Source organism: Mauremys mutica, chromosome 4 (genome assembly GCF_020497125.1).
Source record: "Mauremys mutica isolate MM-2020 ecotype Southern chromosome 4, ASM2049712v1, whole genome shotgun sequence".
Taxonomy (NCBI): Eukaryota; Metazoa; Chordata; order Testudines; family Geoemydidae; genus Mauremys; species Mauremys mutica.
Window position 1 is genome coordinate 55,636,820 of NC_059075.1, and position 26,604 is coordinate 55,663,423.

General features: G+C 39.5%; 1 protein-coding gene across 16 annotated transcripts in view; it reads right to left on the reverse strand.

Moving 5' to 3' along the window:
- The window catches only part of MEIS2 (Meis homeobox 2), a 180,897-nt gene extending 156,991 nt beyond the window's left edge, over positions 1-23,906 (reverse strand). For 2 of the 16 annotated variants that reach the window (XM_045015795.1, XM_045015807.1), the window contains exons 1-7: positions 23,093-23,894; positions 21,896-22,128; positions 20,321-20,462; positions 19,729-19,779; positions 18,920-18,970; positions 17,938-18,087; positions 7,772-7,886 (exon numbers count right to left, since the gene is read on the reverse strand). In XM_045015795.1, the coding sequence (XP_044871730.1) occupies positions 7,772-7,886; positions 17,938-18,087; positions 18,920-18,970; positions 19,729-19,779; positions 20,321-20,462; positions 21,896-22,128; positions 23,093-23,104 (754 nt within the window). In that variant the 5' untranslated portion in view covers positions 23,105-23,894. Of the gene's footprint in view, positions 1-7,771; positions 7,887-17,937; positions 18,088-18,919; positions 18,971-19,728; positions 19,780-20,320; positions 20,463-21,895; positions 22,482-22,663; positions 23,063-23,092 lie in introns of those variants that run through there. The other 14 variants (XM_045015798.1, XM_045015799.1, XM_045015800.1 and 11 more) reach the window with 14 other exon arrangements.
- Positions 23,907-26,604: the final 2,698 nt, after the last annotated feature.

Consider the following 26,604-nt stretch of genomic DNA (forward strand, 5'->3'; position numbering starts at 1 on the left):
ATCATTTTGTTTAATCACCTTTTGGATCTTTGCCAGATGGTCTCTATTGAGAGCGCTGCAAACAGAGAGAGATGAACTGCGTCTAACATGCCACTAGAGCTTTCCCGTAAATGTCTGAGAACTGAATCCAACAAGAATTTAGTCTCAGAGCAGAAAGGGATACATTTAAAAACTATGTGCATTAACTATACTTTTCCCCATAGAATCCTCACTTGGCATGAATAATTTACCCACTCTTATGCTAATGGGATCATGAAAGTATCCCTCTGTCTTTAGTGCAGCTATTCTCAGCTTTCAGTAATTACCCCACCCAGTGAAAATAACATGGCTTCTGCATTCGAATGGCCTACTAGTACCTGACAATTAGAAAGATCATGGCTGACAGTGGAATGGTCCAGAAATGGACACACAAGCTCCAGTAGCCTGAGGGTTGGTTTGGGAAAAAAAATGTTCTGTTGTCAACATTTCTTTAGTTGCTTAGGATCAACACAGCATTTAAAGGAATATCTTCTCCCACTCTTTCCCTCTTGCTCTCTCCTTTTGTTTAGTGAAATAGAATTAATTGTCAAAATACCTTAATAATAATTTTAAAAGCTCACTAGGTCATTGATGATAAAATTAGGATTTTTAAATCAGCATGGCCTTGTTAAACAAGTGGAGGGGAAGGGAAATTACAAAATCAATTATAAGTGTCCTTCAGTATCTCAGAATGTAATCAGCTACATGAAGAAAAATCCTCCAGCATTTTGTTAAAAAAAAAAAAGTTTAAAAAAATCTATTACACAGAACTAGTCTTTGACCTCTGTCCACAGCACGCCATGCTAGGTAGTTCACTGTGTAAAAATTATCAGGCTAAAACATCTGGGAAAGAAAGCTATGAAACAGCAGGGAATGTGGCTGGTTTATTGTTTATCTTTTGTTTATGAGGCAGTATTCAAGTTTAATTACTACTCTAAATTAAACTCTAACAGGCATCAGGAGACATCCCTTTACACGACTAAGTTAAAAAAAAAATCCAGAGATTCCAACACTAGATCTTTCAAATAAGTTAACATATATAGGAAGAAATTAGTCAGACTGTAACAACACAGGAAGGGATTTAAACACTTGCACTTACTACCGCATGTTTGACAGTGTTGAATTATGAAAACATTAATATTGTAACAGACAGATACTTTTATAATTTGGCAAATAAAATAATAGCTAACATTTTGAGGGGGGCTGGGTTAGATCTGGCAGAGGATGTGGGGGTGGGAAAGACCTTAAGGGAAATCTTACCCTCTGCGTTTGAAAAAAGCAAAACATAACCAAAATGATAAAGGCAAAAGTAAATAGCCCACCATTAGCAATCTCTTCAGCAATATTATTTGGTTATTTTCTTTTGAGCTTTCATGTAGAGAAGGGAGAAAAGAAGTTCACTGTGTTTACCATTAACAGTAAGTGACCAGTTTGGGATGAACTTAGCTGTAGGAAAAATAAAAGTTAAAAACAACTAGCAAAAGATTATTCCAGATGGCATCTGTCATATTGTATCTAGGGGTATTTTAAAGAGATTCCTGCCACTATGAAAACATTCCATTGACAGAGTTTTCCTAAGCTGCATTTGAAACCCCAGCACAACATATTTAGAACACATAGTAAATGTTATCTAATAACTTGTATATTTGTAGGGAAAAAACATTTTTGCATATAACTATGTGGGTTGGAAACTAAGAGAGTAAGATGTAAGTCTTAAAATGTATTATAATATTTTAAGAGCTCACTCACCTCTAAGCTTTAAATTCAATAAAAGGTGGGGATCTGCAGTTTTCACCAGTATAATGACTAGAAAACTGTACAATAAATAAAAGAGATTTACTATGAAATTCTAGCCCCATTGACTGGTTGATAGGTAGGGACATAAATGGTAAAAAAAAGATGTACTTGTTCACACAATCGAATAAAAGAAAAGAAAGATGGGTGGATACTAATATGTTAATATATTTTAGCTAAACTGTTTCTGGCAGCACTACGGTTAATGTGCATGTGGTGTGCAGTGTGAGCTCAGCAGTTACTGGGCCAACTGTCTCAGTATTTCTGGGAATTCTGCCTATTCACAGTACAGGGATTGTTCAATTGCTGCAAAATGTACAAAATGAATTTTACAAAAATGAATTGTAAGGAAGGCCCCATTACAACGATTTTACAGCAAAGATGTCAACATCAATTTTTCTCTCATGCATAGCTAATGATTAAAACAGCATATTCCATTTGCCTAAGACAATTTATTTCATATTGGCACATCAAAATATTGAAATACAATGTTATCTTTACTCTACCCTTATTATTCATTGCTGCTGAACCCACACTATTGTTCAAGCCATGAAAAATAAAACAAACTTGGCAAGAAATACTTAAAACAAAGGCTCATCAATATTCTCCAATTTGTCAACATCTCAATTACAGCAATGGGAAAAAATGTAAATTTCATGTGCTCTAAACACTGAGGGGTCTATTCTCCTGTCAATGCACATGCGTAACTCCCGTCACCATTAATGGGAATTACTCATACCCATCAACACAAGGACAGGCCCCAAAAACTTGAAAGGAAAAGATGAATTAATAAGAGCTACTTTCTTCCTGTATCTTCCTCAACTGAAAAAAATCATTGTTCTTTAAGAATTGTTCATAGTGCACATAGTTTACCTTCAGGAAAATAGTGCCTTTAGAAATGATGCATCTCCAGTAAAACATTATTTATTAGGAAGTTTGCTTTTTCACAACAGAACCTGGAGTTTACTTTCTAGCAACAAAATGATAATTTTTCACCAATAAAACTGTATCTTCACTCTTTAAAGTGTTAAGATGAGAAGTTCTGAAGATATAAGGAGGAGATATGCATACAATCCAATGCATGCATATCTACACATGATATGTAAAAGAATAATGGGCAAAAAAATCATAAATGCATGTTGTTTTGTAATAGCAAAGTTTGGGTATGAAAATTCAATTGCATACTGTGTATGAACACATTGCATTATTTAATACAGCTCCTCCTTTCTGGATCTATTATGATTTGGTTTCAAAGCAGACTCATTTTACATATGCCTACTGTGTTAGTATAGTTTCAATATCAAGAAAGGCCTTTTCTGACTTACCAACTAATGGTGTTTCCAAATTCATATATCATAATGTATTACACAATGAACAAGAAACTCACCCAGACTAACTTTTCCAATATGCATCAATCCAAAGATATAACCTAGGATAAGCATGTGTGATTTCAGTCAATATCTCTGTTGACTTTGCCCTGAAGCAGATAATTAATCTTTCCCACAGAAAGCTAGTGTGGGCAAATCAGTGGGACAAAACATCAAACTACCACAGAAAAATGTTTAAAGACTATTTAAGATATTTTCTGAACAAACGGTGCTCAGATCCTCTCTACAGTTGGCCAAAGCCTGCTCACCTTACTCACACACATAGATCCAGTGCCAGTGGAACTACTCACATGAGTAAAGCAAGCAGGATTTGATCCCATCTTGTTAAGTTTGCTGCTATATGCTGCAAAACGAGCTTCCTGCCTTTGGCTTGTAACTTATGGACAAGTTTACCATTGTGGGTCTGATACCGAGAGGTGCTGAACATCTGTATAAATATGTCCATATATGTCTGAAATGTCTGCATAAATAAAATGAAATGGGAGGAGTTGGGGGACCAAGTGAACATGAGGCACTGGGGCCCCAAATTTCTCCCAACAGGCCTGCTTGAGGGTGCTTAACAACTCTAAGGATTGGGCCCTTTGACTTAAAAAACTAAAAATGTGACAAACCAGGTATACAATCTTGGTGTCATAAAATATGAAACTAACACTATTCTCCAGTGGTTTCCTGTAGACCACATGTTTTTAAACCTTAAAAAAGATTGATTTCCTGCTTTTCATGCATAATCTGCCATATTCATTATTTGAAATATCCCATAAAGAGATTAAATAAGAATTAAAGTCTGTGGGTGACATATCCATCACCATGGCATAAACCAATACAGAATACTAGAAGTTGCTAGCATTTTAAAGCAATAATTTGGACATTACATATGCAAAGGCACATTTTACTTTATTTTGCAAAGAATAAGGAAAATGTAGCCCCTCAAAAGACTTAAAGATTTCCCTCCCCCACCCCCAATGAAATGGCTGGATGCTAAAGCTTCACACACCTTTTAATGTGCTGCTTAGGGTTTTACAGATATATTCCCTGCCAAAAACCCTAGGGTCTTCTATCTCTCCTCCCCTTCTCTCAGCCCCTTTCCTGCCGTCTCCCTTGCCATAACTCAACTAACCCAACAGAACCAGTCAGTTTTAAATTTCAGTTGGGACCCCAGTGACCTGTTAATGAATCTACAGAGAGGAGAAAAACTCACAGTGTTGAGTTATGCCTGGTGTTGCTAGCTGACTTGGAGTCAGAAATGCTTGAAGCGTTAACGTAATTGCAAGAATGTGAAAAATGAAGCGTTGGGCTCCTGAGCAAAGCGAAAGGTCAAAGCAAGCCTTACACAAAACAAGTCTCTGGAAGATGGCCTCATTAGACCATTAAATCAGCTTCTCCTTTTACCCCCTCCTTTGTAAAATGTTTTGAATGTTTTGTTTTTATTATTAGATGTATTTAACCCTTTCTCCCTTTCACTGGAGAAAAAAAGCTGATTATATTTACTACATTATTTACTATTCGCTACAATAGTATTTTGTGACATTGACCTGGGTCTGTGAATCTGAACCAGGCTAAAGTCAATAAATGCTTGGTAGATTACAGGTCACTAGTAGTTATGTTTGTTAGATGATCGATACAGCATATAGTGTAGCTTCCCCTTGTACAGCTGAGGTGACATGCTAAAAACAACACAGACACTCACCACTAATAAAATTAGGATAATATTTCATCATTCACTGCCCGAAGGTCCTTTTTGTAACTCTTTCAGTGCCAAAATATTTTAACTAATTTCAAACTTCCCCTACATTAACCCTTTTGATGCTGAATGGGCAGCCGCTGTGCTGTGGCAATCTGCGTCAGATACTGCACTCCTTAAACAGGCAAAACTCCCATATGGCTTAATGCTTTCCAGTCACAACATCATGGGAGGAGCCCTTTGTGTGGCTCTACCTTATCCTGCACAGAGGGTCAACAACATCGATGGCAGCATCCACCCATCACCAGATCTCACTGACCTTCCCTTAAGGGTGAGAGCTGGAACTGAGAATGGGTGGGTCAGGGGAATGAGTAGGAGGATCAGGAAAGGAAGGGCCAGGAAAGAGTAGGAGGTGAAGAGGCAAGACTGAGAAGGAGCAATGTGGATCACTTACCTCTGCCACCCCACCTGACACTGGTGGAAAAGCCATTGGGATATTAATGCAATCTGAGGCTGCATTAACTCTTTCATGAACTCTTCCATCCCAGAGAAACCCCATTGGAGGAGCGGTGCCCCAGAGGCAGCAGCAAAGGAGAGCCTTGGCAATGCAGTTTCAGTGGAGCCAAATGATCAGAGAGCCAGCAAGGGTCAGACAAGCGGGTCCCAGACCTGGAGGAGAGGCACAGATTCTCCTCACAGATGGCTGCAGCCTCTTTCAGATTCTGGGGATCCATGTGGCTTGGGGATAGAACCACTGCCTGTTCAGTAGTTATGGGGCCAATCCTGCCCCTCCAATGGAACAATCCAAGGAAAATTCAACAAGGGGATTCTTGCAGAATTTTCTTCCAATAGGTACCCTCTTGTAATTTCCCTGGGAGGATGGGGGAGGGGAGGCCATAGTCTTCAATGGGAGTTTTAGGCCATAGTCTTCAATGGGAGCTTTACCTAAACATCACAGGAGTGTGCATCTTTCAAGTGCTAGCAGCTGATTGGAGTCCTGACATTCAATTTGTAGATTGGCACTTCAAAAGGAAACATACCAGGTAGATAGGGAAGCACTTTAGGTATATTTTTTTCCTAGCACACCAGGCAACACTCAGGTGATTAAATTGGTTCCTGCACAGGAGCCCACTGGATGCCTAAATAAGTATCATATATTTGTGAGCATACAATACCACAGACCATAACTTAGAATGATAGATCTTATATCTGGCTACCTTAGGGTTGACCTCTGCCTATGCTTCATACCAAATACTGAGGTCAGCCTAGGAGTATTTGCTGACAGCCCCTAGCTTTACATGCCTGGAGATTAGCAGTTGGGTATTCAGGTGCAGGATCCCATGACCACAGAACTCATTCCTGCTGGCCATCAACCAGAGCTCAAATTTTCTGTCCTCCAAGCTGCAGTACAAGACATGTCTTTGTGGTCAAGCATTGTTTGATGATGGATCATTGCTGAATTATTTATTGTTGTTGGGATTAGGGAGTGGATAAAGGTATGGGGCCTATGTGTCCTGCTTGGGATGGACAGTTTAGAATAATGCATTGACGTATGTAAGTTATGTCATACTCCCAAATGCCACAGGGATGGGCACTTTAAAAATAAATAAATATTCCACTAAATCATCATCATTTTAGTGACAAGAAATCCATATTGATTATATCTATATCTATAAACCATAACGTTTGCTAGTTAATTACTAGAGGTTTCACTGACCTGGTGCTTTCTAATTAAAGCCCTCCTTGTCATTAGTTGCTGTGGCTGTTATAGTTCATTACAGGCCTGGTCCAAATCTAGTTAAAGTCAATGGAATGACTCCCATTGACTTAAGGCCTGATCCAACTCCCACTGAAATTAATTAAAAGATTCTGAATGACTCAAATGGGAGTAAGATCAAACCCTTTATCATACCCTCTTCCACTTTCTAGCACCAATAATCTAAATTCACCCTGTACAAATAATCTATAACAACAGGAGAGGAACCCAGTTCAATATACCAAAGAGAAACTGGTACTACCACACTGAACCTCGGGAATGTTTAAAATGTGAACCCAGATCAAAATCCAAAAATCACAGTGAGCCTCACCTATACAAGAGATTCCACCAAAACTCAATTTCTGAACACCTGGGGCCTGACTCTCCACTGCCTTGCACCTTGCACAGCCATTTACACCTGTGCCAAGTGAGTGCAAAGCAGATGTAACATGCTATCCAGTCCGAATGGCAATGTTTGACACCCACTTGGCACTGGCAGAAATGGCTGAACAAGGTGCAAAGCTGTGGAGAATCGGCCTTCCTGAACTTCGGAGAGTCAGGGGTTTTCAAAATCTAGTTCTGGACTTGAATTTTGCAGCCTGAGTCTGCCTTTATCAAGCATTCAAAATTCATGTTTTCAGAAAACATGTTATACAGGCAAACACTGCAAAAGATTTTTTTCAGTCAGAGTTGACTTCTTCATCTTCCTTACATGATGTAACAGATTTATGGCTTGCTATAGGAGTCCTTTTATGGCTAATGTTACAAGTTAAATTCTCTGTTTACAGTCCAGTACAAACTACTGCATCACAGCTGGAAAGTATGTCTGTCATTATATTTACTTACACCACTCAAAAATAAACTGCAGATAACCAAATTTGTAAAGGAATTGGCAGAACTAATCAATTGTTATTACAAAGCTTGTTTGAAGATTAGATATTTCGCTTTGAAATAATAATAAAATGCAGCTAAGTAGGTTAAGAAAAGGAAATAGTGTCTCCCTAAGTTACAGCTGATTACACTGCAAGCCTGCCACTCCATGTTTACACTAAGGCAGATGTACTGATATCATAAAAAAGCCAAAGTTATTTTAGTCATGCCTACTTTGCACAGGGAAAAAGTTTGACCTTTTACCTTGCTCACTGCTGTTGTCTCCACTCTGGGAAGCATGGCCCCCACTGGAGGGCCCCGGTGTGCCTGCTGAATGCGTTGAGGTTGCATCATCGTGGTCTCTCCAAGATGAAGGGTTCTGGTGTCAGAATGCCAAGGAATTTTTTCCACAGTTCCCATTCCAATAGCAAATGAGGAACAGAAAGAAAACAGAGGGGGAGGGAGGGAAAGTATACACATTAGCATTTGTGAAACATGCCAAATACTGATACTGTTTGTACAATGTAATATGTCTTCAGCAGTTAGAAGCGGAGGACATACAAAGATTTATTTGGTAAAATAAAGGACCGATTTTTACTCTTCCAACAGCTATCTGGGATTAATTGTTTTAATAGTAGAGCAGTAAAACACTTCTGCCAAAAGTTTTAGTATTTCCTGATGAACTATTTGCAGATGAGTTGACATGTTTTTTTCTCTAATACTTGAAGCTCGAACTGGAGTGGGTGTAGTGCCACATTTTCTCCCATTTTTGCCACATCTGGTTAGGTGAGGGGGAATTTTTTTTTTAAAGTATTTTAAAAAGTAAAGGAAAAAGTTGATGGGAGGGGAGCATACCCTCACATCCCTCTCTCCGCCACCAGTTTGAATTTTGGAAATACTTCAAGCAAACGCAGAGCTGTGGGAAAAATAAGCTCCCTATGAAACACATTATATACTAGTAAAGAATTTTTTTCTTCAATATGACACATTTTTAAAGACTTTCTAGATGTATCGCTCTTTAACAGTTCACTTACGAGAACTGTCAAGCATAATTACCAGGTGATTATATAAAATAATATATATGGTGATTTTATGTAATGCTTTCTACATTAATACACATAAAATACAATAAAAAAAGAATGTAAAAGACAGACATATGAAGTTTGACAATACTTGGCTAAGACTTCTACTACTGTACTTCAGTCACATAAGTCCTGATAGCTTTTAATTTATTGAGTATTGGTTTTTCTAGAGTGAAGACTTCCTATTTAAAAGGATAAGTGAGGAAAACTGAAAGTTACAGTTCAGTGCTACTTTGTTGAGTGTAGTCTCCTCCTGGTCCTCCTCCCCTTTCCTGATCATTCCCAATACCCTGCTGTTGCTTAAAGGAAAACAGGAATTCTACTGTACAGGAAGAGCTTTATCAGCACCACATGAAGGCAGGCAAGAGATGGAATTTCCTCTGGCAAAAAAGGAGAACAAGAACACATGAAACAGATCAGACTTGGGGCTGGACCTGCATTACTTGTCACCTGTATGTGACAACTTAGATTAAGCACATTCTAACACTTTCAGACAAGAAAAGTTTTAAAAAATAAAAAATCTTGGTTGAGAAAATAATGCACACCCTAAACTACTACAACATCAGTAAATACCGTGAACTGTGAATGATGTATGCTGATGCATATACAGCCTGATTCTGACCTCACTGACACCAATGCAAATCAGAAGTAAATCAAATAAAATCAGTGGAGTTACCCTGAGTAAAACCAGTGTACATGTGATCAGAATCAGGCCCTGTATATACAATGAACCCTGTCTAGGTAATTTCCCAAAACTGATTGATACCACATGCATTACAGCAATATAGAGTGGAACAGCCAGATAATATTTTTCTCCAAACCCAACCAAACTTTGCGGGCCTGATTCAAAGCCCACTGCAGTCAATTAAATGACTTCCATTGACTTCAACAGGCTTTGGATCCGACCCTAAGTAACCAAAAACTAACAGGGAGCCAAATCCTGCTTGCCTTATATACACAAACAGTCCCACTTAAATCAATTGGACTACACGAGTGAGTAAATCAGGCAGGATTTGTCCCAGGATCCACAACAGCCATAACCCGTCAGCACGGCTGACAGGATTTAGGATACAAACTCTATTGAACTAACTCACATACTTTCTCTAATATAGAACTGCAACAAAGACTATCAAAAATTACTGATTACACGGTAATATTATATGTTTGTTGAGACTGTTGTATCAACTAAATCCACCAAAAGCTAATTATCGCCACCCCAAAAACCATAATAAAAAGTATGTTACCATCATGTCGCAAAGTCAGGTGAAAATGAAAACAAAAAGAAAGATGAAGAGTCTAAAGAGTCGAAGCAGCTCAGATGTTATTAAAATATAGACTATGACTGAAAATAAATTGGGGGAGAAAGTTCAGACAGAAATAAAATGCAAAGACTGAGCAAGTTTCTTTGCAGCCTGGATTAAAATAAGAGTTGTGCCTATGAGCGCCTCTTTTTATCTCTGAGTTAGGAAACCACTCAAATAGCTTCAAGCTGAAGGCAAACAGCAGACAGGAGCTCTTCAGCCCTCTGCAGCCTCTTAGCGTCAGCTGTTTGCCGGATGGTAATCAGATAAAGAGCTAGAAGAAATATATGAAAAAGGAAAGAAACAATAGCATGGCATGAGTTTAGCCCTCCAACAACATCAGGCTGGAACCTTCTTTTAGAATATAATAATTGCAACATGTTCACCTAGGCTAAACTTTTCAGAGAACACAGCAAGTTATGTTAATTTTATACACTGCAGACTCTCTTAAGCTGGTTGCTGTTAAAGCTCCTTACCATATATATGAAAATTACAATAATTAACCAGTAACATCTCAGCTATGTTTTAAGGCAAATGTCATCCAAAACCTATCATACAATATTTCAAAAGCTGGACAAGTCTTCTGTTCCGAAAATGTAATGATTTGGAAAGCATCACCGAATCAGACTTCCTGCTGCTGAAAACCCTAGCTGTCTATACCAGTCCAAGTTGTGCTTGACCTCAGTTTGTAGACTGAGTTTTAGAAAGACAGACTGTATTGATTTGGAACTCAGTGTATTTCTTGTGACAGGGGTTTCTTGAGGAAAAGGATTTGGCAGCATTTTGTGGAGAGATAAAAATAATAAAGTGGTTATTTACAAGTTGCAATCAGAGAATACTCAGAAAATGTTAAGCACAGGGAAATTAACTACTCTTTTGTATTATAAAACTGTGATCAGTAACCATAAGGGTGGATCATGAGGCACCACTATTTTTCTTTGGATTAAGATATGTGTGTGCGTGTAATCCAACTTTTTCCTTTTTTATATAGACAGGTTCTAACTTTGCATCCCTGAAGAAAATCTTCCTGGCCACATTCCCAGTCATTTGCAGTAATTTTATGAATACTGAAGCAAAACTGGTACCCAAATATACATGTTAAGAGAATTACTCTGATGGAACTAATCAATACAATGTATTATGCATATAGAGAGCCTCCCCCAAAAGCCCACTAAACTTAATGGCAGTTTTTCCACTGACTTCATTGGGCTTTGGCTCAGGCCCACAGTATTGCTCTAAAGAGAGTTATAGATAGATAGAATTGCTATATAAACTGTTAACGTGGCTTCTTATCAATTTGTGAATAACATTGTTAGCTTTAAAAATGTGCTTTGCAGAGGAAGATCAGAGTGGTGTGATTAAAATCCATTTGCTGATTTTATATATATGTATATACACATACACATACATACACTAGAACATAAATGCACATGTATTTAATCATGAACTAAACTACAGCAGTGTACCATAGAAGGCAGACAGTGCACATGTATCTATTCCCAGTAGTTTTAATAATTGGGAGTCAAATATGGTGCTCTTCTTGCTCTTACCTAATTGTGTTAAAGAGCAGTGTTACCAGGAGAAAAGCAGTGAATACTGAGTGGAGCACAATAGAAGGAGATGGAAAATAGATACAAGAAGCTAAGTCTCCAGGGGCAGTATTTTCTATTTGCCGGGCTACAGACTCACAGCTGATAATGCAAGTTGTAATTAATATAAAAGCAGGAGACAATATGGGGAAAGCTTGTACTAGCAGGGCCACAGGAGATCACTCTGCTGCTATCCACTGTTTCTCATTTACACACACAGCCTTTCCTAGAAAACACAATTTTGCCAGTGTTTTCTCCCTTGAAAGTTAAAAAAAAATTGATTTAGCACCATCATTGAATTTTGCTAAATCTAGAAAAGAGCATGGAAAGGACAAGAGTCTCTGGGTATATGAAGCAAATCGGATGTGTTACTCTTTTGTCGATGCTGCAAATCTGGTGGAAACTGTACACATTTTTAACTAGTACAATATTTCTTAAGGAGAGATGTTCCAAAGCACATTTGCTGCAGAACAATCATTTATTAAATCAGGATTGCATGCAGGCATCTGTTTGTTAATATGACGCAGTGCTGGTCACTTGTCTTGTTATGGTGCAAAGGTTGGTAGGTTAACTCTTGCAAGACAGCTATGTAAATGCAAATGTCGTGCCAGATGATTGTGCATTCCTTGTGCACCCAAAACTTCCACTGAACAAAGTCTGACAAGCAGTCCCACTGGAGCTGATTGTGATCTCACACTGGTTTTATGGTGGTATAACTCAATTAACCACAGCGAAGTTACTCCTGATTTATGATGGTGCAAGTAAAATCAAAATCAGGCCAACTGAATTCAAATGATACTCTTGTGAGTACAGTCAGCTCAGCAGGAGTCCACCCACAGGCTTTAACTGAAGTTTTAGACGGACAATAAATGCAGGATTGGGCCCGGGTATTTTGCTTATCCAATAAAACAGTGGAAACTACACAACCATGCTGTGTAAATAAAACAGCTACACATCTGATTAGCAATTAAGATAACTTAAAATTAATTTCACTCAACGTCTTGTAAATCAACTTTGCAACTGATCTTAACAAGTGTCATGATGGCACCGCTTTCCCAGAGACTATGAGCCAAGTCCTGCTCACCGTACTCACACAAGCAGCACCTTTGAGATCAATGGAACTACTAACATGATTAAGACAACAAGAATTTGGCCCTGCATGCCCTAATATATCGAAACACAGTATACTGAGCCAGACAAAAACCTCATATACACCCATATAAGATATAATAATGTAATTCAGGATATGAGGTCTTAGAGACTTCTGTAGTGAATGGCAATAATAAACATATATAAAGAAACTTTCAATAAATAAATGGAGTATGAAAAATTCTAATTTGGCTCGATATATATATTTACAGTGAAGTCAAAGCTCTGTATCACTGAGGCTTACTTTCTCACAGATCTGTATTTAATATATTAGTGACTAGACTTAAAAGCAGTGTTGCATTATCTATCAGCATTACATAAGTAAAATAAAAACACAAGGCATTTTGGTCTATTGAAAAGAAGTAATTTGCTTATGTATACATACGTGCAAGTTTCATACATGACTATTTTTCAAAAAATCTTGACAGTCTCACCACATTGACTTTGCATTTGAGTGAAGTTTCAGGAAGAACTGTTGACAGTCCTAGAAAGTGGCATCATTCTTAAACGATATATAGGTGCCTTGCACTTTTGTAGTCATCAGTTTAACTTTTAATCAAACATGTAAACCACCTATCTGTATAGAACCAAGACCTGAACAGTCAAGATTTTTAATTCTACCTAGCAACACTTCTTCTGGAGTGATACCACTACTTTTAAATTATTATCATGCAAAAAACCAAAAACAACCCAATGTAAATATAATTTTCCAACCTAACTTGGGATCAGATAAACACCTAAACAAAGAGGAAATGCCAACATCAGTGAGATAATGAAATGCACGATCATCTCTCAGATTTGGGGAGCACAATAAAGTTTAATCAAATAAAAATAGCTACATTTACTTGTATTGAAATGCTTAGGAAAGGCACCAGCAATCAAAAACCAGAAAAATACGACAATCTTTAGTGTATTAGAAGCCTCCACAATGACACATGGTGGCAGATCACAAAGAACATTCCAAATGTTAAACTACACACAAGAAACTTGGTTATATAAAATGTTTGCCTTATTACTGTTGCTATAACTATCTAGGTTCCCTTTTGACATTTGACAAACCAGAAGGACACCTTTAGGGTCTGATCCTGCAGCTCCTGCTGAAGTCCATGGGATTTTGGGGAGCATGGAGAATGCAGTATCAGGCCCTTACCAATTTGCTCACTGCTCAGCTGACAATGAAATCTTACCAATAGGCAAGACTATACAACCTATGGCAGACGCAGGAGACCCCCTTTTTTAATTTTTCTGATTTGCAAGACACCTTTAGGTTGCTCAGCACGAACCTTTCTAAAAGAAGTATTAGAATACTATCAAACAATTTGATATTAAAAAAAATACAAAATAATGAGAGTTAACGTATCCTGATCTGCCAACAGAAAGGTTTAACATTCAAACCACCATTTATGTGTTACTGCTAGGGCATCAGATTTCTAACCTGGAAAAGATTATTTTATAAAAAAAGAGATAGCTATGTTTTTATCTATCTATTTTGAATTACATTTTATGAATGATCAGTTTCAACTGAATTTTCAATTTTCAACTGACTACAGCATATAAACAAATGTCGAGCAGACCGAGGCCCTGCTCCAGCTCCCACTGAAGCCAGCGGGACGTTTGACATTAACTTCAATGGGAGCAGCATCAGGCCCTAACTCAGATTTGGACTCAGGGAAGAATTGTATGGTATCAGTGAAAGCTATGCACAAAAGAAAATGTAAATAAAGCAAAGCAGAGAAATATTATAGACTTTGAAAAAGTTTATGATTCTTCAAATACCATGAGCAATAGAGTTTTCAAACTGGGATAATTTTTTTTTTAAAAGAAAAGATTTATGATCAACCTCCGTGGGAGTTTAGTGCGTGTGGAATGCAGGATTGGGCCCTACATGTTTATGTTGAACAATGATAAATTTTCATAGCTGGGAAACTCAACTTGAACTGCAGTTTGGGCAGGTTTCCCACCCGCCCCCTACACCCCCTTAACTGATCTGGTGCAGGCAGGGCAGGGCTGTAATTAACTTCTTTCCATCTACACTTAATATCTCAGAACAATAACAAAAATTAGGATGTTAAAATTTTAAACACTAATTATGGGCTGTTATATTTACTAAACATAGCAGAATAATAACAAAAGTTGCAGCTTTTTAGTGACTAGCACTACACGATTTGATTTACAAAGTCTCTGCCCCCCTTACACTCACTGTATTACGTAACAGTTAATAATGCACTAAAATAAAATTCAATATGTTCATTTATTACCAAACACATATGACAAGACTGCATAAGACTGCCTGCTTTTCCAGCACAGGTATTGCTTCTGCAGAGATCAATGATTTCCTCTCCTTCCCCCCCTCCCCCAATTAAGTTGTATAAATATCACAGCAGTAGACTTCTAGAAAGGAAATATACAGCATCTGAATATCCCACTTTCAGAAGTCACACTGTAAATACTGGGTAGACTCATATTTCTTTTAGTTACTTTCCTTTAGCTATATTTTCAAGTCTGGCAAAAGGAATAATATTGAGAGCTGCATTAGTACCTAATATACTGCTGCCATCACCACCACCACCCTACACATACACATAAAACACACACACAATGTAGCTTGATACCACTTAATAAGAAGAGAGGTGTATGGATTTTGGGGGTGTCAAACAGCTGTCACAAACTGTCACCTCCACAAGAGAAACCTTGGCACACAACAAATTAAACTACACTTCTTTTTAGCTGTCATTATTCATAGCCAATCAGTTGAAATGCTTCTAGTATTTCATGTGCAAATAAAACCAGGGGGAAGATCCTTGGATCAGAACAGTGGGCCAACAGATAAAACAGAGGAAACAACATGCTGTCTCTGTCCTTCTGAAGGGGATCATCAACACCCCTGCACCAATTTTCACCAAATGAGATCTAGCCTGGGGCTATGTATTAAATATGCATATCAAACCAATGACAAAATAACCTGGAGAGTAAAACTGGACAAATTTGCATGCTTGAACTATTCCATTTCTTAGGTAGATGCTCACAAAAGAACATTTCAATTTTTATTCTGGTATTTGCATACCAACAAATAGAAAAGGTTTTCCTTCTTTAGAAGCAGAAGTGAATTACTCCTTAATATAGTACAGCGCAGTATAAACATTCCTTAATGTAGCCCAGTGAAGTGTGTATATAGATATTGAAGAGTTCCAAAGTTTTGGTGGGAAAACAAGTTAACATTAAAAAAAAATCCAATAAGGAGACACATGTCCCAAAACGCATGAATAAAATGTAACTATGATACAACTCTTCATTTCCCAGTTGGTGTTCTGGTTGCACAAATTATTGCTTCCTTTCAAAACAAATAGCAGGGGGCTAAAGTAAAAAATGTTATAGCTCAAATCTCCAGGAAAAAAAAGGCTTTAAATTATAATACCCAATGAAGTGGTAAACCCTAAAGGGTGCAAGATAAATGGGTTGTCATATTTACTTGAGTTTGGTTTTTGGGCCACAAAAACAACAGGAGATTCTTCTTAGTGAAGATAATAGTTATCAAATTATCAAAATGCTAACCCCTTCCAACCTTGTCCTATCATTGTGTGTGAATTTAAATATTATAATGGAGCACTGCAAATTGGCTTGAGTATTCGCCATCTGCCAGAACCCTAAACAGGCTAGTTTATCTAATCTCTTCAATATAAACATCAGCGTGCTCCATTTCTACACTTCCACTTGAAACAGACTCTTGTAAAGAAACTGTACTGGAAAAAACCATGTAGGTTTTTTGTATTGCTCTGAATTATACAAAATGAGCCTATATCTTTCAGGTTGCCACTCATTTAAATTTCTTTTCTACTAGTCCCTTAATGCTTGTGCATACAAATTTAGGGTTGAAAATGCCATAAAACAGATATTTTAAAACTACTGTCATGCCTCATAGACTCTATTATCTACAGATGAGATAACTGATAAGCAGAGAAACTTTCAGTAACTGCTGCATACATTTTTATTTGAAAATAATAAGTCTAAAATGCATACTATCATAAGAATGTAGCCCCTCAAGGTTTAACAAATACAAATGAAGAATTGAAAGCTAAAGCCTGGAATACAGAAACCATTTTCAGTGTCCTGGAACTTTAAGCACTCCGGGTTGGAGACTTTTTAAAAATATATTATTTTATTTCTTACCATGGATTTCAACATAGATCAAATACGATTATTAAATATGCAGACAACATATTTTAAATATAAAAAGAAGCTCATAGGAACCTGATTCTCTATTAATTCAAATCTACATTTCTTACCACACAAGAAAAGACAACTAGGCGCCTGTGCAGAGTATGGTTAAGACACACCGGGTGTTAAATGAATATTTCAACGGCTAAAATATTAGATGTATCATTTAGATTATGAGTTCAATTGAACCTAAAACTGTGTAAACCTCTTTCTCCCCAGGGATGCATTCCTATAAATAAACTATAGTTCACACCCACTCTTTTTAACCATAGCTATTTCATTCCCTTTTCTCCGCTACCAGCTGCAATCTTTTCTTTCATTTTCCCCACTGTAAATGTCTATTTATTTGTATATACACATTCTAAAGCATCACAAGATCTGCATCAAAACACAAGCCAGAGAAGAAAAGCCACTCTCCTTATCATGAGCACCAACGTTTAGTCCTACACACATAACAATAACTCACCAACTACTAAAGTGTTAAAATCAACCGCTAACCTACGGTTACTCAATCATAATTCTCTCCAGCTTTCTGTAATACTTTGTTAATAATTGGTTCATCAAGGTTACTGTCTTTTATTATGAAGATGCTTCGGGCACTTGGCAATAAGTCCATATTCTGACAATAAGTTGCTATAAAGCAAAAGCATTGGAAACTCCAATGTGTTAACCCTTTTCTTAATGCAATGTAAAACTGTCAATAATTCTCAGCACTTGTCATCTGCACAAGGCGGGGGGGTGGGGAAGGGAATCATCAAACTTTCCCCCTAACTTTCTCGACTCTGTTTTCTTGCATTGCTGCATTGATTACAGGGTTGGCAAAGCAGAAAAAGCACCGATCACCACATCAAACAGACAATTTGCTAGCGCTGCAAGTCGCCCAGATCAGGAAACTTAACAAATCATAAGCAAACTCCTTATGCTACAGATAGAATGAGAAGGGGGGCGGGGAAAGAATCGACTATAAGAAGAACTTTAAAACTCGTAGGGGAATGGGGGAGGGGGCAGAGAGAGACTTACACAGGCTAAAGAAAGGCGACTCCTAAGCAGGTTAGAGTCTTTAAAAATGCTATAAAGGGATCAAGAGGACTTACATGGTCGGCTAAATTTGTGGAAGATCCTGAGAGTTCTTCATGGTCAGATTTGGAGCTGCCATCCCTTTCGTCAATAACTAGATCGATTGGCATTTTTCCTTTCAAACAACTAATGTACCTATGGCAAAAGTTATCGCACAACTCGTGGACCTGGAAAAAAAAAGGAAGGCAAAATATCGGATTGCAGCTTTTTTTTTTTGTAGCAAGAGAAACTCTGTGATCTATTCCACGAGTAACTCTAATTAAGGGGCATAATAGTTGAAGGCAAGGAAACAATAGAGAAATTGTTGCAGCACATATTATTCTCGAGAGACTGGCCGCAGCAACAAGTTAGAGAGAGAGAGAGAGCGAGATAAAGAGAGAGAGAGAGACTGGGCTCAGTCTAGTCTATAGAGGAAAATCGGATTTGGTGATAACATCAAAACACTGGAAACTGGACCTAGCCAATATCGCTGGAGCATACTCAATCCAGCCAGGTATAGCGAGGAACTTGTGATGAGATCTGTTTGAAGCGGGGCAGAGATGTATGTATTTCCAGGACTTGGAAAAATAAATAAGTGCGCCTATGCTCTGAAAAGATCCCAGTCTCATCTCAAAGCACAGTTACCCCCGTCACCTCCGGCTTGATCACAATATTTAAGGCTGACTGAGGTTAATATGGCGATGGGATCTGGATTAGAGCAGGGGTTATTTCATTTTGAAAATAATATTCTGACTCAGCGAAATCGCATCCATTTGAGGAAAGAGTCCGGTGAATGTAAAGGGGCTAAACTATTTTTAAAGGTTCTATTCAAACAACAATTAAAAAGAAACCCCGGGTTGGGCTCAGCATGTTTGTCGAGTGTCACATGCTCTTAGGGCCCAGGTTACAATATCAAACTGCGTTTCCCCTATATTCTTTGGCAATGTTTATAAGTGTCTACAACAAATCATTTGGGGGAGGGGGGAGGGAGATTCACAGTCCCCAGTTTCTCGGCCTTACCTTTTCTAATTCCAAAAGATGAAACCTTAGTACTTGTATTGCTTGGATCATCTGAAAGAAAGTTTTGAGCGAGGAGTTATTTGTGAGAAGGACGCACTGGGGTCTGTGCTGAGCTGCGAGCCCAATGGGCAGAGAGGGGGCTTGTCAGGGCGCACACTCATTAGCCAGGTTTTTAGCTCACTTGTCACGCTTGAGCAATTTTGATCAACTTTAACCCTAAGCACTTGATTTTTATCATATTTATTTTAAGAGCGGTGATTAGTGTCTCACTGGGATCTAGAGAAATACCCCTCCCTCTCCCCCGGCACTTATTTCTGAGGGTCCGCACAGCAACCAAACACACACACACACACCCCTACCTCAAAAGAAAGAAAAAAAAGGGGAAACGCTCAAGATGCATCGTTTGGCATCTTCTTTACAAGAGGATTTAGACACTTTTACTATTGAAATCATCCGCATTAGCAAAAGAATTGCGCTAGAAATCTCCAGCTCTCTCTTCTTAAGCAGTTATTTCCTTCACTGTAGCTTCCCGCGGCTTTAAACACAGCTTTGCAATGCGTGGGGACTTCAGAGTTTGCCTTGGTTCACTTTTAAAAGTAAAGCTCTTTGAAGCCTCTTGGATGTAGTTTTTTAATCTTTCTGCTTTCCCCCTCCCCGGTCCTAAACCCTTGATGGCTGAACCTGTAACTTTCGGCCGCCTCCAGCCTGCTCACCCACAGTGATCCCTTCATGTGTTAGAAAGGTGCCTGTTATTAATATCACAAACTATAGCAAAGGGGTGGGCGGGAAGGCAAATGTGGAAGCCTTACCAAATTGTCCAACTCTGGGTTTGAAGAAAAAAGTGGTTTTTCAGCGCGGACCTGCGAGAAGAAGGAAAATCAGTGTAAATCGAAGCCCTGGTTCAAAGCCCTGTATGCGAATAACTTGAAGGAAAAACATGTGACAAACTAGCGAGTCGAAATACGCCCAGGCCAGGTTAAAATATTAATACGCTCCGTGAAATAACGATTTATGTGGAAAAGAGTCTGAACTGCAGCCAGCCCGGTGCCTCTGTCCTTTCAGATCCCTCTCCTTTTTTATCTCTTTTATTTCTCTGGGTGAGTGTGCCCGGCTAACAACTCGATCACAGGGATTGGGTTGGTGGGGCTGAGAGTTTGGGGGAGCGAGGAGTTGGGTGAACTAGTTTTAACAGTCTGGAACCGACTCTTTTTGGATGAGGCCAGTTCGGATCGGTGGCAGAACACATTTTCCACTCCATTCCCTAAAAATCCCCAGTTCCAGTGTGGAATCAAAAGACGAGAGCCCCCCTCTCTCTCCCTCTCTCTGAAAGTGCGGTGCTAGGTGGTTTGTGTGGGGGTAGGGAGAGAAGCGGGGTCGTAGGGCTGTGAAAAGGTGCTGGACCTGTTTAGCGAAGACCGCGATGTCCTCGTTGAAAGAGTCCGAGGAGCAGACATCCCCGCCGGCCACACCAGGCTCCCGGGGAGTGCAGGTCGCCAGCTCGCACTTCTCAAAGACCAGCGCTAACAGGGGGAACAACGGGTGCCTACCGGGCAGTGACACACAAAGAAAGAGAGGTGGGAAAGAGGCAAGAAAGAAGAGCTCTAATCAACAAGTATATATCTATACACACACACACACATATTACACCCTGCAGCCCTCAACTACGCCTTCAAACCGGGCAAATACAAATGAAAACTTCAAAAAATATTTAAAAAATGTAAAATCCCAAACTGCATCTACTGTTCAAATCCCACAAACCAGAGACAAAAATAACCTAAACACCGAACAAAACAAACGCACGCACCCGTTACAGTAGCTCAGCTGTGAATCCTACACTTTTAGCCACAGCTTTAAATAATAGGAAACCGGGACAATCCCATCTCTACCCCCAAGCTAGAACCCAAAATGAGAAACACTGTTACGCAAACTGTTTGCATTACTTCGTAGTTGGGGTTTTTCTTTATTATTTTTAAAGGAGACTGCTAGCAAAAATGTGGTGAAGTTTCCTGGCTTAGAAAGCACACCCAAGTAAAATACCAGCTGTCTAGATAACCGAGCTGCAGAGGGGGAGGGAGAAGCACTTCTAGAAATATTTTCCCATAATTGGAGTAATCATGAAAAAAATATCTCTGTGTTAAGTAGTAAGTGTGTGTTTGCCACTTTCCCCCCTTTGTAGCTCTGATCGGGGGCCCTCCTTGTGTCATAGAGGTTACTAGCTCTTCTTTTGGAGTAATTTACTGCACTGAAAGGAACCTGTGTCGTTCTCCCAAAGCATTGCATTGGTACAGGGTTTTGTTGTTTTGGTTTGGGGTTTTTAATTTTTAGTTTTTTTCTTTCTAAACAGGGAAGCTTAACTCACTGCCTCCCATTTTTTTTTCCATTTCAAAGAAGAGTTGTCTGCCAGAAGTGAGCCTCTCTGTTATTACTCTGTCTTCCGCGATTTGAATACCTTTTTATTTACAGTGCTAGAGGAGTGTTATTATGGCATCTTGATCAACCAGAACAACACTGCTTCAGCTAAAATCCAGTGCTATGGTATCCACCCCCTCTGTCTCAGCTCCTAACTTCTGCCTCTCCGAGAGAAAAAAGAAAAGGAAAAAACAACTTTCACGTATAGGGGTGTATTTTCTGGTGCACATTTCCTATTGGTACTGTATGTCCCTCCGATGTCATCAGACTAAAAATTATTTATTAATAATAATTATTACTACTACTAATAAAAAGCCACATTACCGGTCTCCCTCCAGAGCAGTGATTTGTGTCTGTGACTCTCCTAAAACCCTCACGAGCCGTGTCTCCCACGTCTTTTTCTCCAAAGCAGACTTGAGACAGTTCCCCCTTCAACCTCGCCAGCCCGATGTCCACAGATGGGAGCCCTCTCCCACCCTTCCTCTCCTCTTCCTCTTTCCCCACGTCCAAAACACACACGCGCCGCAAGCCGGGCTATGGCGCCAGGGTCACCCTGCATGTACCTACCCGTAGATCGCATCCTTGTCCCGCTTCAAGGCGTCGTTGACAGCCGATCCCATGCCGGCTGGCATGACATTGGGGTGCGGGGCGTGCGCTCCATAGTGCTGGCTGGCGTGTAGCGGCGGCCCATGGTTCAGGTGGTGAACCGGGGGGATCGGCCGGGGAGCGTGAGGGTCTCCGTACATGGAAGCCGGCACCCCTACTCCGTCCATCCCGCCGTAATGGGGCAGCTCATCGTACTGTCAAAAAATGGGCCAGGAGAGAGAGAGAGAGAGAGAGAGAGAGAGAGAGAAGAAGAAGAAAAAGAAGGAGGAGGAAGAGGAGGAGGAAAAAACAAAAAAAAACAAAAAAAAACAAACAACAACAACAAAAGTCAGAAGAGAGTAAAGCACCCAGACAGACCACAACACAGCAAAACCAAACAGGAACAGCCACAACGGAGGGAGAGTTATACAAAATGAAATAAAATAAAATAAAGAGCAGAGGCTATCAAGGGTTGGGGAAGGAGGGGGGCCGCGTGAGGAGGGGAAGAGGTACAAGGGGGGGGGGGAGGTCCGCTTCAATCAAGGAAGAAGAAACCCTAACAAGGAAACTGGGATGAAAAGGAAGGAAATGAGGGAGAAACTCGAGTTACTCTGAATTAGAAAGCAAAGAGCAGAAATAAATGAATAAACAGAATCAAAAGCAAATAACTAACTAAAGAACTAAACCCTGGGAAGCAGGGAGGAGAAGGTAGGGTGCATGGGGGGAGGGGGGAAATAATCTGAAAGTTACCAGAAACATTATTTAGTAGCAATTCCCCTTGTCGTTGTCAAAGTCAGAGACAAAACAAGCAGCAATATATGTGTGTATAGATATATGTTTAGATATCCCAGGCAGCGGCAGCGGCAGCAGCAGCAGCAAGCCTTCCCCTGTGAAACCCGTGCTACTGAGCAGCTAGAGTAGCAGGGAAATCGCGCTGCTGGGGGAAAAGCTGGAGAGGAAAAAAGCGTGGAACAATTGCAGAGACACACACAGAGAGCGAGAGAGAGAGAGAGAGAGACACGCGCGCACACACACACACACACAAAGCTGGTGAATAATTTTTGCTGCTATTTTTTAATACTGGCCGCCATCATCATCAGCAACAGAGGAGAGCAAATCGGACAGGCCCCTCTTAAGAGAGGATTTATATATAGGTAAGTGTTGGAGATTTAAACCTACCCTTTGCGCCATCAGTCTGCGCTCCAATAAACTCCTGGATGTGTCGTATATTTAATATCCCAGTCCAGAAAAGAAAGTGATTTACAGTGAAGAAGATTCCTTTTTTTGGCAACCCACTTAAGACTTCGCCTATTCTCCAGTCTGGGTAAATAATAATAATAACAATAATAATAAAAATAATCAGCCAAGAACCACGATGTTCGTGTATTTCTTCTTTTTTCTCTCTCACTCTTTCCTTTTTCTCTTTCTCTCTCTCTTTTTCCTTTTTTCTTTCTCTAAGCAAAAAAAAAAAAAATTGTCAAGCCCCCAAACTGAAGGTTACGATCGGCCCGTCAGCAACCCACATGTAACCAAACTGTCGTGTCTCATGGCTTTTTGCCACTCCAGCTGTCAATCAAAGCCAGGGAATGTCAAGGTAGTGAATGAACGATGGTTGATGATGATGAAGAAGAGAGGAGGAATCTTTTTAACCCCGGTTTCTTCTTCCAGTAACTCCGCGTTTGGGTTTTGCCTTTTAGGATCGCTATTGGGATTTTTTTTAAGTACTAGGAAGGGGGGTGGGGAAAGATGCGAAGAAAAATTGAATAGTTTGCAAAACCTGGACTTCCCCCCTCCCCTCTCTTTTTTCCTGGTAGGTATTTTGTCTCTCTCTCTCTCTCCCTGAGATGAGTGAGTGTCAGTAAGTGTTGGCAGGTTGGCTGCTGGCTGGCTTATAGAAGAGGCTCAGTTTTGCAGCGCTGATCGGCGGGAGAATGAAATGACGGAACCCGGAAGTAGTGGTGGCCATAGCCAGTCCTACAACAGAGACACATACAAGGGAGAGGGGAGAGGGAGAGGAGAGCACAGAGGGAGAGAGAGAGAGAGAGAGAATAAAGCCTGTGATATGCAGAGTATGTAATCAGGACTGCTTCAACTCCACATGGGGGGAGCCATACAACAGATCATACCCATAGCAAATCAACCTTCCTTTTCATATAGGAAAGAGAGAGTGTGTGAGAAAGAGGTAGACACAGGAGGAGGAAGAGAGAAAGTGTGTGTTTGTGTGAGAGAGGGGAAGAGGGAAAACTGCAGAAAGCAAGAAGAAAAGTACGATAGAAGCCTAGACATGGTTTGGTTTGCACTAGATTATTTTACCAGCAAAGTATATCCTGCTTTACTGCGTTGTTTAGCATATTGTTAACAAATTTTTAATCTTCAGATACCACTGTAGCTGCGAATGGTATGCACGTCTGTGGGAATAGACAGTTAAAATGTAAAGGGGCATATACAGTTGATCTTCCATAGGAAACAAGCTTGCTTTAACAAAGTACTGAGTCTCTGCCAGAATGTTATGTTTAAATTGTGGTTTCTTTCCTGTGCAAATTCATTACGCTGTTTAAAAAATTAATTTTCCAGGACATGAAGAGAACACCTCATTCAAACTATATTTGGCATTGTTCTTCATTAAATGATCGCTTCTCTCAACCGCAGTTGTGATGTCTGGGGGGGGGGGGGAGAGAGGAAGGAGGAGGGAAATCCCTTTAGTTTTGTGATGATGTTTTTGGTCTTTGAAAGGGGCTTTAAAACAAAGTCATGGTTACTCTTTTGTATGATAAGCCAAAATGTTATGTAGATTTTGTTTGCACGTTTATTTTGAGCCAGTCACTGGGTCTTGTGTGTACAATGTACTTATGTATGTATGTATGTATGTTGCTGGACCTTGCTATATATCTGTATTGTATTTGGGGAATGTATGCTTAAGTATTAACTCGATAATGCCTTCTAATGGTAGTGCTAATTACAGTAGGGTTGTTTAGCAAATTAAGTGAGATGGTGCAGTCTCCTTGAGCACCCAATGAACTTTTACACACACACACACACACACACACACACACACACACACACACACACACACACACACACACACACGTTAATTTTGGTATGTTTCTCTCGCCCAATCACTTTGCTGGAACTAAAACATGCCTTACCTCAGAGCAGTCAATTACCAAAGCTACCCAAGATCATCAATCATGGGGGGATGCTTGAAGTTTAGGGGAGGAGCGATGGTCAAACTATCGATTGCTGCACTTTTGTCCTCCCCACCCCACCCCCACCCTTTTTTTCTCATTCACGGTCCCCTGCACATAAAATCTAAAACAGACTATCCCGTTAATAGTGGGATTTATCAATGATTATGTATGTACCCAGTTGTGAATGTGGCCTCATACATAGATGGCTTTTAAACATACACAGCAAAAAAATGTATTTGAGTCAGTTAGGGATTGTTTATTATTGTTATTTTAAGATTTGTGGAAACTAACTAACTAACTAACTAACTGAATGAATGAATAAAAAAAACCCCAAAGGGTAATTATAGAAATTTGGCTAGATTTTAATGGGCATAGAGAATGAGCTCCAGAGGTCAATAAACCCCTCGAAAATGATGAATGATTGAGTACCTGTGATGATGATAGTGATTACCGGAGCAATTAAACAGTTTGATTAAATGAGCCATCATAACAATGATGTCTGCGGGAAATCAGCCCTCACATATAAAGAAAGATAGTGTGGAGGGCTGACAAACGCCAGTGGGCATTCCTACGAGTTCTGATAGTGGTGAGCCCTGCAGAGCAGCCTGTATTTACAAATATGAGAGCAATATGGAGAAAAGTCACTCAGATACTTTTAGCCAGACTTGCACCCTGCTTAAAAAGCGTCAGAAGGCGAAGAGCAGATCGGTTATTTTTCCCCTAGAGGATCTCTTCCAAGATTAAAGCTAGCTCTAAGAGCAACCGATATTCTGTGACTTGACTTTCACGGGACTATAAAGAAAGGTGAGTAAAAAGCCCTTAGTATGTAGATCTCTTTCAAGCAGTGGTTAAGTCGATTCATTTCGCAAGGCAAAAGCCGGTTTTGTTGTGCAGTATTTTATACTCTGTCGTATAAATCGGTAACGCAATTCAAGATATTCATGGTAATGAATACTTGGCTAATCCTTTGGGTGCACGGAGACCTACAGAGCAGTAGGTTATGCAAATCCTTTCCTAGTTTTACAGCTGTACTTTTCTAACAGATTTTTTTTTAGAGATCTAGTCATTGATGAATGGTATTTGCTTTTTCGCCCCCCTAAAAAGATGCCAAATTCCTAAACTTCATCGGAATCATTTGATTATGGTACTTCCAATATACCCAAGCTTCTAGGATATATTTTAAATATGTGCAGCTTCTCCACTTGTTTTCTAACAGTGGCAGAATGAATACAGCTGTATGTCTAATTTCAAATAGGTTCAATATGATACAAGAAAGGGTCTTTCATTGTAATGTAGCTGTATAAAAGTAATCTAGTTCCACCGAAGACTTCATGTATTTGTTCAGATCCCAGGCTGGGTGTATCGCGATGAAAGTTTATCCGTTTCCTTGTAAAAAATAAGTTTCCACACCACTTGATTTACAAATAAGAGTGCTTCATTAATTACAGCATTATTTTATACTTCATTTTTTCACATGCCTGATTTTCATAATATTCAATGTAG